Source organism: Simochromis diagramma, unplaced genomic scaffold (assembly GCF_900408965.1).
Source record: "Simochromis diagramma unplaced genomic scaffold, fSimDia1.1 OVJJ01000205.1, whole genome shotgun sequence".
Taxonomy (NCBI): domain Eukaryota; kingdom Metazoa; phylum Chordata; class Actinopteri; order Cichliformes; family Cichlidae; genus Simochromis; species Simochromis diagramma.
In genome coordinates this window covers 2,207,661-2,224,088 of record NW_024386782.1, presented here as the reverse complement: position 1 = coordinate 2,224,088, position 16,428 = coordinate 2,207,661, and the positions used below count along the sequence as shown (strand labels likewise).

Below are 16,428 nucleotides of genomic sequence, written 5' to 3'. Positions count from 1 at the left end.
CAGTCTGCAGATGTTTTGTAACCCGACATTTTAGAGGATTGGTAACGCAATCAAGCAATTTCAGATGTATTTTTTTATGATTTCACAAAAAAGAAAAGAAACAAAATATATCAATAATTCAAATACAGGTTTACAGGTTTACTGTAGTCCAACTTACAGTCCAACTTATCAAAATAACCAGTCAAGTGTGTCGTATTTGATAAATGAGTTTTTGTGACTTTTTGAGTTGTCTACATCATCAGTGACCCCCCCCCTCCCCCTCAAAAAAAAATAATAAATAAATATAAATAAATTGCATGATACATTTTAAATAAATATATTACAAGATTAAATGAAATTAAAACTCGTATATGCAAATTTCTATTCCATCAGAAGATTCACTAAAGAGTCCATTTAAATAAATAATAATAATATTCTGTAAATTATTTCATGGTTCAGGGTTTAAAGGGTTAAGGAACGAAGAGCCTGAGGATTTTACCTGAGGTAAAACTATGGACGGTGATAGTACTAACCATGATTGGGCCGCACATTATAAAGGTAACGAACACGTGTTGCTTTATTAATAATAATGTGTATTATTACTAATCAATAGTGCAGCACCCAGGGAGCAGTGTGTAGAGACAGTACCTTGCTCAGGGGTACCTCAGGGTAGCCGTTCAATGGATTTGAACCCCCGACCTTCCGATCATGGGGCAACCACTTTACCTACTGATCTATCCCAGCCCCTTAGACAGATAGCTGTGCATTTTAGGGGAATAAAGTGTCCTTCTTTTGAGTAAATAGAGTTGTTAAAACAGTATTAACTGCAATGCCGGTGATGCAGGATTCAGCTGTTGGAGTGATGATGGTGATTTGTAACTCGAGCTCAGAATCATACACTAACAGGGGTGTAACATGTCTCTAAATCCCTGATCTGGTTCATACTGAGATTTTTGAGTCATGGTCAACATCAGGAAAAACTCTGACTCTAATGTGACATGACTAAATATCAGAAAAACAAATGGCTAGACTGTCGAATGTAGTAAATCAAAAATATATGCATCATTAGATTAAAAAAAACCATTTTAATAACAAAAAAAAAAAAGATTGTGACTGCAATAAGAAAGATTAAATTTTATTTAATTCTCCATGGCTTACTGAGGTCTTGTATTATTGCAGCACGCTGTTCTGTTCATAACAAGCTTAGAAAGTCTTTATGTGTATTCTTCATGTGGAAACAATTTGATTTGACCTTCACATATAAAATTCAAATATAACAATCAGGCAGAAGGTAATATCCCGTCCAGCTCTCCACAGCCTCCAAACCAGCAGCACTGAGTGACATACGCAATCTGCGCACACAAAAAACACTCTCAAACGCTGTCATTTAAAATGATTAAATTGCACAAACTGTATCTTTAAAAGGCGAGCTGTCAGTGCTGACAGAGCACTCTGACAAAGCTGTAGTCAGCGTGGCAGCAACAGGCAGAAGCCATCCAGCCTCCAAACAACAGGCAATGAATTATTAATGAGCCGCTCGTCATCCAAATGTTGTGATGTAGGATATCTGCATTGCTCCAAACACCATCTGTCTCTCCATACTAATTATGATTTCTAACCTTCAGAAGCTGTGCATTGTATTATTACACTATTGTATTATTCTTTATGCTACCCCTTCTTATATTTTACTATTATTAGCTTAAAGACACATGGTTGCATCTCTCAGTGACCACTGTTCTTTCTACTTCAGGCAAATGTTCTAATATTATGAACAAATGTGCTCATTTTATTTAATTATGTATTCATGGGAGTATGTTGGTGTGTTAGCAATATGGCCTCACAGCAAGGAGGTCCTGGGAGTCTTTTTGAGTGGAGCTTTCATGTTCTCCCCGTGCCTGCGTGGGTTCTAGGTTGGCTGTAGGTGTGAATGGTTGCTTGTGTCGCCGTGTTAACCCTGTGATAGATTGGTGACCTCTCCAGTGTGTACTTCGCCCAAGGACAACTGAGATAGGCTCCAACAGCCCCACAACCCTGAATTGGATAAGTGGAACAAAATGGATGGATTTCAATCAAATATCTCAATTTTTTTTCTTAATTTTCTTGATTACTGTGTTTTTTTTTTCTTATTCTCTGGTTTACATTTTAAAAGGCTTAGAATTTTTGTGTTCTTCCATCATTTAAAAAGCACAGACTTTTTTTTTCATGTTAGTTAAATTATATTTTTGCCTGTGGCACAATCCAAATAAACTCCGTCCTTTTGTGGAGAAGAGCAGAAAAACAATAAAAACAAAGAGAAAACAAGTGGAGTACTTACAGTATAAAGTAGAATGCAACAGTTTTTGCTATGTTTTCAAGAGCTGGTTTATCAGTGAGTTTATCTTTTAAATATTTTAAAGTCTCCACCTCACAACAAGGAGTGTGTTCATGGGAATGTTTGACTGTTGTTCCGATGTCAGACACTGATGTTGGACGAGAAGGCCTTCCTCACAGTCCCACCTCTAATTCATCTCAAAGGCGTTATGTTGGGTTGAGGTCAGAACTCTGTGCAGGCCAGTCAAGTTCTTCCACACCGAACACCGTGTCTTTATGGACCTTCCAGTCAAGTTGGAACAGGAAGCAACCGTTCCCAAAGTGTTCCCATAAAGTTGGGAGCATGACCTGTTGCACAGGTGGCATCCTATCACTGTAACTGTAGTTGTTTCTCAAATGTTTGTAGAAGTGACACCACCACAATGATCAATTCAAAAAGATGAAGAATAAATTCAAAGTGTTTTAGCAACATCTTTTTTTAATCTATTCCATTTGTGTGTAGCTTCTTTTTCATAATCACCTTTTTTTAAATAAAAAGAATAAATAGCAAATGTGTAGTTATTATGCATTTGTGTTTTCTTCATATATCCATTTATCCATCTTCTCCGGGTCGTAGGTGCAGCAGTCTAAGCAGAGACGCCCAGACCTCCCTCTCCACCAAGGCGTTCCCAGCCAAGATATAATCTCTGCAGCGTGTCCTGGGTCTGTCCCAGGGCCTCCTCCTGGTGGCACATGCCCGGGACACCTCATGCAGGAGGTGCCCAGGAGGCATTCTTGTCAGATGCCCGAACCACCTCCACTGCCTCCTTTCGATGTGGAGGAGCAACGGCTCTACTCTGAGCCCCTCCCGGATGGCCGAACTTCTCACCCTATCTCTTCGGAGAAAGCTAATTTCTGCCGCTTGTATCCGTGATCTTGTTCTTTCGGTCAGTACCCACAGCTAGAGCTCTTAGATTGGGCGATCTTTTTCTCTTGGCCACACCAAGGTCAAGGCTGGTTCTTAGAGGCGATCGTGTGTTTGCGGTCGCGGCGCCTAAATTGTGGAATGATTTGCCTCTCCACATCAGACAGACTCCTAACGTCAATCATTTTCAATCCTGTCTTAAAACACATCTCTACTCATTGGCTTTTAATACTGCATGAGAGTTATTTACTTATTTATTTGTTATTTGGCATTGATGTTAATTGATATTCGTTATTTTATTGTGTAATTTGTATGTTTGTACAGCACTTTGGTCAACACCACTGTTTTAACTAAATGTGCTATATAAATAAATAAACTACACTAAACTAAACTCGTGACCATAGGTGAGTGTAGGGACGTAGATCAACTGGAAAATTGAGAGCTTTGCTTTTACACTCAGCTCTCTCTTCACCACGACGCTCCGGTACAGCGTCTGCATCACTGCAGCCACAGCACCAATCCAATTGTCGATCTCCCTTCTCCCCTCACTCGTGAACAAGACCCGAGATACTTAAACTCTTCCACTTGGGGCAAGAACTCATATCTGGCCCAGAGTGGGCACTCCACCCTTTTCTGTCTTCTGCCACTTGGCTAAGCCTAGAAATTCTGTCCATAAAAATTATGAACAGAAGTGGCGACAAAGGGCAGCTCTGGCGGAGCCCATCACCCACCAGGAATGAGTCCGACTTATTGCCAGCTATGCGGCCCAAGCGCTTGCAACGGTTGTATAAGGATCAAATGGCCCGTAGCATAGGCCAGACACCCCATACTCCCCCTTTTTAAAAATGGGAACCACCACCCCGGTCTGCCAATCCTGAGGTATCTCCCCTGATCTCCACGCAACATTTTCTTCATTTAATATCAGCATGAAAAGAATTGGAGCTCATATTAAACACGAAACATATTAATATGGTAAAATGCTAAACATCGCAAAGATGTTTTAACATCTAGAATATGCAGGATTGTTTATTCCTTTAAGGATTATGGTCCAAAAATCTGGCATCATTGTTTCATGTTCTTTTACTCAGACAGGGATTCAGCTATCCTCAGAGTGGGATTAGATGCCATGTGACCCAAAGATTTCATCACCATACATTTCAGTCCGTGTAGAGACAGAGGCCTGCTGGGGGAGACACAAAGATGTGAACTGTGTGTGTATGTGTGTTTGTGCCAGTGCCATGAAGAAGACTGGGCACATCCAAAGCAAATTACACAGACAAAGGAAGAATCAAGGAGGCACCAAATGAATGGCCTCTTTTTGTTTTTGCTCCTCAAAAGACGGACAGATGGTCTAACTGAACTTGAAGGCTGTTGGACTTTTTTTTCTTCTCAGTTTGTGTTTGCGAGGAAACTTTGAGATAACCTGATTGGGATCAGCAGCAGTCTTGTGTGACGCGCAGCAGATGCGATATCTGTACGCATGTGAAAACAGCTGAATGGCATAGAAAAATCAGATAAACTGCTTAAAGTTACAGTACTGTGCAAAAATCCTAAGTCACCCCTCATTTCTTTACATTTTGCAAGGAAAATGGAAAACAGGTGCAGTGTTTTACTAAAACGCACAAACACAACAATACAGTATAAAAGTCAAAGTTTGTCACAGCATTTACTGTAACATGACCACCTTTATTCTTCAACACAGCCTGAAATCTCTTAGAAAAGCTCTCTTCTAATAAAGTTGTCTTCAGGAATAGCTCTCCAGGCTTCTTGAGGGACATTCACAGGTTTTATTTGGATGTTGGCTGCCTGTTGTTTGCCGAGATAATCCCACACTGCTACAGTAATGTTTTGGATTCTTTCCATGACCTATATTATTCCATTGTGTGTTTTTTCTATCCAGGTATACTTTTACTGCATTGGCAGTGTGTATGGAATCACTGTCATGCTAAAAAGTTAAGCCTTTGCCAATGGGACACTTTTCAGGTGGATCAAAATCTGAACGCTGTCTTCTGGGTTCGAAATTCCACAAATTTGATAAGATCCCCAAAACCACCAACTAAAAGTCAACCGCAAACCACAACGGAGCCTCCACTGTGTTTGACAGGTGGCTGTAGACACTGACTGTTTTACCTCTCTCCTGACCTCCACCGTACATATTATGATGACTTAAAACATTTTGCATACCTCCCCATCCTCAAGGCTTCTTTACAGCTGCCCTTCCACTGAGAGCATTTCCGATTAGGCTTCAGTCAACAATAGATGGATCAACAGTACATGAAGGTACAGGTGCATCTCTCAAGTTTTTCCTCAGTGATGATTTTCAGATACTGTTCATCTGCTAAAGATGTTTTTTTACACTTGTCCAGTTTCCTCAGATTTTTTGAGGACACACTGCACAACATACATAGATTGCCTGTAGGAGAAAAGTAGCCTAAAGTAGCCAACTTTGAAAGACCTACATAACGTCTTTGGATTTAGACAACCCGAAGCTGTTGAAATGTGCCAGTAAAAACATAATATATGTACTGTTTATTTGATGGGACACTAATTTCTCTGTACTTGTTTTTGAAAACAAAGGAGTCGCCTGCCTCTTAGTATTAGAAGGAATACAGGATTAAGGCATTTTAGCATGTTTCTGATTAAAGCTTTAAAAAAAACAACAAGAGAACGATTGATATTTTATGTTTTAGGAATAATACTTTGTAAACACTTTCGCTTTTAGATTATGTTTACGTTTGTAAACATAATGCAGCTGTACTCTTTCACATTTCCTGTAGATGTTTTCTTTGGTGGACATTGTGTTTTTGATGCTGCGCCAGCCTGAGCGCCAGCCCTGCTGCTTCAGTTCAGGGTTCAAACGGTTGTCACACTCCTCCACACAAAGGGTCTGCCTGTTTACTCGTACAATGGTGCGTTTCTTGTGGCGCAAATACCCCCAAAAACTTGACACCCAGCCTCAGCCATGCTGCTTCCCCAGTATGGGCACTACGGGTCTGCGGCTCTAGACGGGAACCTCAGGATGAATAACGATGTAACTGAGGGAGGGAGGAGAAGGGGAGGGCCTTTAAGCAAAGCTCTCGCTCTCCATGAATTCTCCTTGGGGCCAAACCTCTCGCCTGCACCGAGTGTGGGGCTTTTTGTACTGTTGGCATGACAACCTCTCAGCTAATGGCACAGCCAGGCCCATTGTGTCACTCATTGTCTGTTTGAGGCCTTTGCGCACAGCTGCAAGCTTGTGCAATTTAGGGTCCAATTTTTTGACAGATTGCATGCTGAACAACGCAGCGTGGAGCCCTCAGAAAGGTTAATGCTGTCAGCAGGACACATGGAAAATGAAGGTAGTTAAGTAAAAGTGAATAAAACATGTCTTTTTTAAAGATTGTACATGCTGTCTTAAGTTTCTAGAGAGCATTTCATTTTATTTTTAACAGGTTTAAAATGTGAACAAAGACAGGGAGTTGCTTAACACTGAAGATGAATATATTCTTTGTTTTTAGGGTAACATATTTAATTTAAAAAGTGGCAGATTGTAGTCTTTGGTGCATTAAATGTGGATGCATCACTAAGTTTCAATTTTCAGTTTTCAGCAATGCAACTGGCTTATTTTAAAACAATCCCAGTCATTTAAAGCCCCCCGAATGTAACAGATTCTTATGAAACAGTAGTAGTAAGGAAGAAACAAAGTCCTCTAACCTGAAAACAGGAGATTAACACAGTAAAAAAAAGTAGTTCCCAACCACCCCAGTAGGATGGCACAGGGAGGATGGCAGAATGCCCACAACAAACCTGAATATTTGACCATAAGTAAATTGTGCATGATTCCTGCACAGCTCTGTGATATAATAGCACCGTAACATATGGTGTAACAGTCACCGAACAGAAGAATACCCAAATCCAGGAGGTTGAGTAAAACCCACAATCCAAAGCTTCAATCTAGAAACAGACCAAAATCATTAACATACTGTTTATGTTGCAGCAACTTGCCTGGAACAGGTAAAAGACCTTCACCTACAGAGGCAAGACATGCACTAGTGCTAAGAGGTCACAAATCTGAGTAAGGAGGAGCAAGCCCATGAAGGCCTTGACAGTGATCAATAAAAACCTTTAAGGGTATTCTTAAACATAATGGAAGCCAATGTAAAAGGGCTAAAACCTAAGTGGTGTGATCCTGTTTTTTAGTTCTGCTTTAAACCATTGCATCTGTGCACTGTTCAATGATTTTCTGTTAATGCAAGTAAAAAAAAGTGTTCTTTGCAATGGGGAACCAGCTGATGGAAGAATTTGTTTATCTATGAGCCGTGATCAAATGATAATAACTTAGGGTTCATCTAAACAAAGGTTAGATGATCTAATGGTCAGGAGTACCTGCATTTCATCAGCATAAAAATGAAAAGAAACACTGTCTCTGAATTACATGCCTGAACAGAGTGTACATTAAAAAAAATAAAAAGGGTCCCATAAATGACCCCTGTGGCACACCATACTCAACAGATGCAAACATAAAGAAATCTATCCAGTGAGATTGAAGAAATTCAGCTGATGGGATTGCAGAAATCACTTAGCACATAGCAAGACTACTGTGCATACACCTCCATCCTTCACGTCTTCAGCAACACATTTTCAAGGCTTTGTCTCACCTGCATTCAAAAAATTACTTTAGAAATTTGTTGGTCTAATAAAATGTTTACATCCTGCAGCACAGCGTCTCTGCTGTCTATAGTCTCTTAAACACTGGGGATTGTGACACTTATACCTGTGTTCTCTGGACTGGCACTGATCTGATCCTCTGCTGTTTTGGGATTTTTTTCCCTCCCTGCCATCAGCTGATGTTGTCTTGCTTTGCTCTGTTTATGACCAGTGGCTTTTGTGTTCCTCAGACTTTGCTCTGCCTAATATATACACCGTCTCACTCTTTGGTCTACAATTTTACAAAGCTGTTTTCTATTTTGAAATTCTCCCTCCAACCGTCATCTAGAAATCCACTACTCTCTCATGTATGACCAATCCATGCAAAAGGAAAAACCTTGACAAGTAGTTATACCTGTCAGTCAGACATATATTTAGTTAACCATCTGAAAAAATAAGGACTCAGCATTAAAGGGGCTCCTTGAGGAAGAAATAGAAAGTCACTGGAAACATGTCTCTCCTGCATCGTACTTTGTTGTTACTCAGACTGTTCATTTACTACACAAACGCTCAGCCATCCTCAGGAGCCTTCGCATAATCAGCACATCTGTCTATCTTCCAGTGGCATAAAATCAGTATCATTGCTTCAGCCCTGCACGTCGATCCCCAGCGCTCAGACTTCTATAAGCTGTCAGCTGAGTCCTCAGACATCAGCTGCAAGACTCCACAAAGGAGAGAGAGCACGAAGCTCGTCTCATCTGTTCAGTGAGATGCACGGAGATTTGAGAACTCAAGGGGGAAATGGCTCTAGACAATCTGACAGAGACGGCCAGACAGCCGCCGCTGCATTATTCATCACAGCCCGAATGGAAAACGTGGATCTTTTTATCTTTTTCAATCACAGCCAAATGTCAGAGCAAACATTGAAAGGCAGTGTCATTTATAGAAGTGGTTTAATAAACATGCACAGTTTTACTTAGCAGACTTCATAGAATAACCTGAACTAATGTCACAGCTGCTGGCTGGAAAGAAAGAGAGAGAGGTTTCTTTACAGTATTTGTTTGCAATAAGAATCCGGCATTTCAGCCATGGGTCACGATAGCTGGAACAGTTACTGTTTTTGGTGCTGTGCCATCTCAGTGATAAAATCACATTAGCAGATGTTTGTCACTGAAAATCCTAAAAAACATCCAGTGACCTCTTTGATGACTGATTTATTTTTCTTATCAGTTAATTGGAACATTTTCGAGTGACTTTGTAAAGCAGAGTGTCATTTAAGAAAGCGAGGGCAAAGAGAGATACAAACAAAAGCATAAAATCCCGTTTTTACACTAACGTCTGCTAAATATTGCATTTCTGGAGCATAATATCTTAGGAGGTGGTGGCATTAAAATGCAAATCTTAGAAATTTAGCAAAGAATGCTTTATATTTAATTTCTTTGTTCAAGCGGTGATTGCTTTTTTGTTTTTTCAGAGGAGAAAACTCCCCAAAATAAACAACATCTACAGCAAAATGACCATAGAACAATAAAAAAATGAGCAAATTTTCACACAATGTCTCACTTGCAGCTCACATTACTTACCCAGACAGCATTCGCAGAGGCTATAAATTAACACATGTAAACTGATCAACACATGTGGCAAATGCACCAGAGAACGAAGCATAAATGAGTTACAACACAAAACGAGTTTTCGGATGATGAAAAAGCCAATGAATGCCCATCACAGCCTTTGTTTCCTGCAGTATGCTCTGTTGGTATCTGCACATTAAGTACATTAGCGGTTCCAAACACAGGATTTCTGGTAAATCTCTTCCTGGAAAACCCATCACACAGGATGCGATGAGTCTAATCAAGCGATCGTCCATCAGTCAAACTTTTTTTTTTTTTTTTTTTTTTTTTTTTAGCTTTGTGCACCGTGCAGCTCAGTAAAACAAGAAAAGAGTTGTTTACATGTAGTAGAGGATGAGTCAGGATACACAAGGGACACAAACAGGCAGAATTCAAGCCAAACGTGAAATGCATAAATGATGAGACTGGAACAATCTGGCAGCGTAAAGATGGCTGAAGGTGAACATGTCGGTGTGAATGCCGGCGCTGAGGTTATTTTACAGGAAAATAGAGGAGTTTGTAGCTATCTCATATACCTTAAAGAGTGAGGCAGGACATACCCTTCACAGGCCACCAGTCTTTCTGTGTTAGTGCATCACAGAGCTAAACTAGAGAGACAAACAACCCTGCACTCTCACATTTACACCAATCTTAGAATCTCTATTATATATGAAATGAACAATCATGTTTTCAGTCTGTGGGGGGGAAAGTAACCAGAGAGACTCCTACCAGGCACAGGAAGTACATGTCAGGAGGTTTGATTCATGCCAACCACAACCTGACCTAGCAACACAGAAACAGAAATCCATAAAAAACACTTCACTACACTAAAAGCACTAAAAACACTAAAAACACAACACTGATCAGCTATTAGGTCAGCTAGCAGCCACGTGTTTGCCATTACAGCCTGATGTCAGTGGAGCAGACAAGGGAGAGGACCTACATGTTTGCGCAACATCAGAGCAAGTTGGTTGTCTGATCCTGTTATAACTAGTACATGTTAATTCTGAAATCAAGCCCAGTATCTATAGTTCTGAACAGTTAATGTTGAATAAATAAAAGCCTGAATTTTTATTACTTTTACTATCTATGAATAAATAGACTATCGTGTATATACACACAATATCCACATGTTAAATCACACACAAAGACACACAGACAGGTTATTTCTATCTTTGATCTTTGGATACAAGGCACTTTGGTTCAGTCCCGCCACACATTTAATTCCTGCTCCCCTACATACTCAAAAGCACTTAAAATCAGACACTGCATGTGTTGATCTGCCTTTTAATACTGCTCCCAAGAAATAAATATTTTCCTGGTTTGAGTCCAGGTGTTTCATTTATTGCGTCTGTATTGAAAGGGAATGTTTTGAGGTGTTTTTCAGCCAGTGCACATACATCACCTGGATGAAATGCATTATATGGCCCTAACCAAACAAATGCGCGACAGTAGGAAAGAAATCCTCTTTGTATATTTTACATTTCTCACCTGTATATTGGTCAGTGTTATGATCGTTCTGCTCATAGACATTAAACTAGGGCGGAAAGAAAAATGCCAAACAGAGCATCTTGTCCCCTTCAGCTCATTTCAGCAGTAATGTGCATAATACTGGAAATCGTCCTGCCTACTTCAGAGAAATGCTGATCTCTCATCTGAAGTTATCAGCCCTGATCTACACTGAGGATGATGAAAATCTCACCTTACTCTACACAAATCGTTTAAATGAAAGGAAAATAAGGTAATGGCAAAAAATCTAACTGAAATCATAAAAATGTATGAAAAAAAATCAAACACAGACTTTCAGCTCACCACCACGATGGTAAAAAGCTAAAAACTTCCTCTTCAGCTTGTAATGGCTTGAATATTTAGTAAAATTACCATCCATTTATATCACATTGACCTTCAAGTGATATAAAATTCATCATATGTCTGTGTCTGCTTCAGGATATGTACTGTATTTGGGTGTTACTTGTATTTTGTGGAGGTCACACCCTTCTTGCCGTGGCCGGTGTTTAGCAGCGTGTCTGTGTGTTTCAGCAGGGACTTCAGGGCTGGAATAAATTATTCAGCTGTGGTGGATTCCTCTCGGGTGGATGGAAGTAAAAGAAGAGCATCTTCTCCTTCCAGCCGCTGACCCACTCAGTGCCATCAGCAGCTCCCAGCGTGCAGCCGGGACGCTTTAATTATTCATTCTTATAACTCAGTGAAAGGTATACGGAGGCCTTCAGCTCTCTGCTTCTGCCTCTTCATCACTCTCTCTTTCCCCCTCTCTGCCACCATCACACGCTGTCCCTCTGAGCCAATAAAAGCCCAGTGTTTTCCAGTTTAAAAAATAAATAAATAAAATTCATTTTAGAGATTTAATTCTTGAACTTTGTTTGTTGTTTGGAATTAAAACATTGAAAAGTAGTCAAATAAACAAGAGAAGAAATAGGACCTTTGTCTGTATTAGCTGCCAGTCAAGTACTATAAAGAGCCTGTTGCACTGTACAGGGAACTATTAGGCACATTTCCAGCTCCATGTTTGTATTGTTGGACTCTAGGGTAGCTTTGCATGATTCTCAGTGCAGCCCCCCCAATGTTTAAAAGTAGCTGTTTTAAGTCCTCTCCCTTTAACACCACTTAAAGGGTCTTATTACTGATTGGCTCCCCCTCGTGAGCAGGTAAAAGGCTTGAATAGCAGGTGGGTGGGGCTTCTTGGTTCCAAGCCAGAGCTGTGTGCCTCAGCAGACCACATTAGGGTCCCTATGACATCATGCAGAGATGTTTTATCGCTGACAATAAACCCGTTTCCTGATCACTTTTCATAAGATGATAGCAAACTAAAAAACAAACTACCAGGCTAATTAACAACATTTTAGGAATAAGCCAGAGTGACATTTGAGAAGATTACTAGAGCCACAAAGACCCAAAGCTATTTGTACCTGGTTTGTTAAACATTCCTGAAATTATAAGACTTTTTTTTCTCATTTATATATTTTGTTAAACAGGGGTGTGGTCTTGTGTCTTTAATGTATGGAAGCTTGTTTCTGTCACTGAAAAAAAACAAAAATAAAAACAATTTTCTGCCATCTATAGGTGAAAATTTCAGGTTATCTTAATGTTAAAGTTTTAGTTAGTAACAATTATTTTCAGGTACCCAACATGTAATTTTAATATAATAACCAAACAATTTGACTTGAAGGAGCGCAGACCCATCAAAACTGAGAAAACTGAGTATTCAGTTCAATTAACACAAACATTTTCTTCCTTCTCACTCTCATTTAGGTCCTTTGCGCTTTGGTTCTGCTTGTTTAAACTGTAAATGGATGCCCCAGACAAATGTGTCATTTGTACATGGATGTTTTGGACCCGGAGGTCAGCATATTTGGATGTGGAGTATATAAATATAATGAGAAACCAGAGCTCCCCCTTACATTTACCAACATTTCACCAGTTTATGAATAAGTGATACTGGACACTTAATGAAAAAACGTACATTTATTATTTAGGGATGTTACATCGAGAGAATTTTGGGAGTATTATCCACCCCGTCTATGGAATGTGAGGGAAAAGCACAGGCCTGCGTTGAAAAGAAAACCTTAATTAGGACTGTTCACAACATAAATTCTGCTTTCCGTCATCGCTTATTAAAAGAATGCGTTTTAATATAATTGTTATCCTGGCTTCCTGTTTGCTTCCATAACAGGATGTGGAGCAAAATAAATTACTTAAGAGCCCCTTCAGCAAAACTGAATTTACAGGTTAGGCGAGTTTAGTCAGGGTATTTCTAGTAACCATATGTGCTGCTCAATTCTTTTTAGAAATATATGTAAATATCAGTTCTTTGTGTTTATTCTTTATTTTTTAGTTGGACCTGGTTAATGTAGATATTTAGTTTCTCATTTGGTTATCCAGATACTCACCTGAGGCAGGTAGAGCATAAAAGGAAGTCAGCTGCTTTCAGAGGGGTCGGTGTGTTGGTGAACTCCTGCTTTAATAATACAGGCTATAGGTTGGTGAATTCAGCCTCATGCTTTGTTTAAACCTGAAGCTACTGCTGTCTGCTAACTCTAACTAACCTGATGAGCCAATTACATCCATAAGTTATAATGGTGTAGAAACACATATCTGTAAACTAGTGCTAAATACTAGTGGCCTCTGCTGGCACTCCTCTCCCTCAGAGTGTCTACACCCCTGACTTGAGTTTTTTGCCCATAAGGATGGGTTACACACACACAAGGAAACTATCTAAAGGCCTGAACTGTTCTTAGTCTTCTTCTTCTTCTTCTCTCAGCTCCTTCCTTTCCGACTCACCAGAGTAAATCATCTGCCTCAATCTCACCCTATCCCTAGCATCCTCCTCTGCCACACCGACCCTCTCAATGCCCCCCTTCACTACTTCCATGAATCTTCTTTGTGGGCTTCTTTTCCTCCTGCCTGGAAGGTCCACATTCATCATTGTTTGTCCAATATTACCGCAATCCCTGCTCTGCACATGTCTAAACCATCTTAGCCTTGCCTCTTTAACTTAGTCTCCAAACGAATCAACCTGAGCCGTCCTTCTGAAACACTCTTCTAATCCTGTCCTGCCGGAAACTCCCTTTTGCAGTCAGTCTGAAGTATTCATACAAGAAACTGGTACGCTGGTGTTGTTGTTGTTTTTTTTCCTTCTTCTTTTTTTCAAGTTCTTGAGGTCACCACTTGGGTCAGATATGGTGTGTAGCAGCTTGAATCCCCAGTGTGACTCCAGTGAGCTTGACCTTTACTGTTCTATCTAAATAAGGGCAAAATGTCCAAAAAATAATCTCTTTACAGTGACTGACTCTGCCAGGGGTAGGTAAAACAGCAGATTCGGTCCTGCAGACCTTTAAATAAACTAGTGGGGGTAGTAGTAATGGTCTCTGACTTGCACAATAACCTGGGAAACAAGAGTAAGATGGCACAACGTGATGCAAGAGGATTTGACTTCTGGGAGGACACAATCTTCTTATTCGCATTCTCTCTTGTGTGCGTCCCACCCCGACCCGCTGTAACCCTGTGGTCTGCACCGTAATCCACACGCACACGGTTCAGGATGGCGTGTTTGCCAAGAACGCAAACTCAGATCTAACGAAACAGTGCACAATCCATCGTGTGCTACAGCTAACGTCTGTCATGGAGAGATACAAGGAAAGAGGCGGTCTTGGAAATACACATTCATATTTATTACCATTTAGTATTTACATAGGACTATAGCTCGTTAAGACTTTTTTTGACATAGACTTTTCATTTAAAACATTCATGTTTTCCACAATCCCTTTTTCTTGTCAAAAGAAAAGGTTGTTCCTATCCAATAGTAACAACTGTACAAAGCCAGCCTGATAAGTACAATAATTTACTTAAAAACATCTTATTTTCATCAATGCAAATCATGTGACAACAAAACAGTCCCCTCCCCCAAACAGCTGAGCTGAGCAATCACAAATGACTATAGCTCTTTATGTACATGCACTAAAGTGCTAGTATTCAAAAGGCATGCAAATATTTGACCCATATTTATACAACTGCCTTCCAAATATGCATAAGGTTATTATGTTTGTTGTCACCCATCTTCTACATGTCTACAGAGTCAAACATTCATCTCAACGTAAAAATAAAGACGGACACGAGCATCAGAAATGACATCATGTGTCTCCGCTTCAGACCCGGTGAAGCAGAAGTTGTTTTTTTGTTTGTTTGTTTGTTTGCTTCCTTGTTTTTGTTGTCTTTCCTCTCCTTGAAGGTAAACAGAAAAGTAAAGTGAAGCTTTGAAGGCTGGCAAAACAAAAAGAAATAAAAAAAAGGATTTAAAAAAAGTTTGCATGAATGTTTATGGGACAGCGATGAAGAAAAATAAAAATGTAAACACAGGAGGAGTTTTTACCTGAAAAATAGGTTCAGATACACACACACACACACACACACACACACACACACACACACACACACACACACACACACGTGGGTGATGGTTAACTCAAGTATACAGGCACCTCTTATGGAAACTTATTTTTCTGTATGTTGTCTTTAAATACAGTACATTCCAGGTTCCTCTTAAAAAAAAAAAAAAGGTTCTGGTTCCTTGATGGTCAGCTGGTGCTACTGGTTAGATCCCAACCCCTCTCTCAGGCTCCTCTAGAGGGAGTCCATATGTTTGGAGGGGGTTTTCTGAGGTACTGGGTCTGTTTAGGCAGAGGTGGAGGAGGTAGAGGACGGCTTTACGGCGGCTCCTCACCCTCCAGGATGGTCTTCCGGTGTCCCGGCGGCGGGAAGGTGAACCTCCTCTTCGAGCCCTCGCTCCACTTTGGGGAGGAGGAGGGGGAGCGTGCGGCCCAGCGCGAGGGGGGTCGACGGTTGGCCGGGCGCGCCGGTCTCAGGAAGCAGGAATCCAGAGGCGGAGCCACCGGAGAGCGAGGCAGGTCCTGCCAACGACAAGGAGCTGTCAGAGAGGAGCAACGGGGCGCCTGCAGCCATTTGCCACCGAGGAAAACAGGAAGTGAGGAGATTCATACAGAAAGATGAAGGGGAGCGAGTGAAAGAAAGCGAGCAAAGGTGCTGATGTAGAAGTGACGTGCACATGAAACAAAAATAAGGAGCAATGTAATGAAAGAACTTTTAATGAAAGCCATTTCATGAGGAACTTTTATGTTTTCACTTGTTTCTTACTTTATTCTTGTTGCAGTTTTCTTTCAGTGGATATAAGAACGTCAACCCCTAACATACTGCTCCTAATGCAGTTTTTAGTCTGACCTGTTCTGCCTGCCTTATCTGAAAGGATTTAACTTAAAACTAATTTTGTTTGCTTGAAGCTGGAGCAAAAACCAGCAGGTCAGCCTTTAAATAAGTTAAATAAGTGACAGACGTTTAACCTTCTCACCTAACAGGAATGTGCAATCTGGTGAAAAAGGCAAACAAACCAAGAAAAAAAAAGGTTACATAGTTACTGCAGACATTTAGCTACGGAAGCAGACAAGAGTCAATTTGAGCAGCTGTTTC

At 40.4% G+C, this 16,428-nt stretch overlaps 1 protein-coding gene across 6 annotated transcripts in view; it reads right to left on the bottom strand.

Moving 5' to 3' along the window:
- Positions 1 to 14,081: 14,081 nt before the first annotated feature.
- Positions 14,082 to 16,428, bottom strand: part of LOC120723928 (microtubule cross-linking factor 1) — a 78,340-nt gene continuing 75,993 nt past the window's right edge. For 3 of the 6 annotated variants that reach the window (XM_040015776.1, XM_040015786.1, XM_040015798.1), the window contains one exon: positions 14,082 to 15,854. In XM_040015776.1, the coding sequence (XP_039871710.1) occupies positions 15,651 to 15,854 (204 nt within the window). In that variant the 3' untranslated portion in view covers positions 14,082 to 15,650. The remainder of the gene's footprint in view (positions 15,855 to 16,428) is intronic. The other 3 variants (XM_040015812.1, XM_040015830.1, XR_005693835.1) reach the window with 3 other exon arrangements.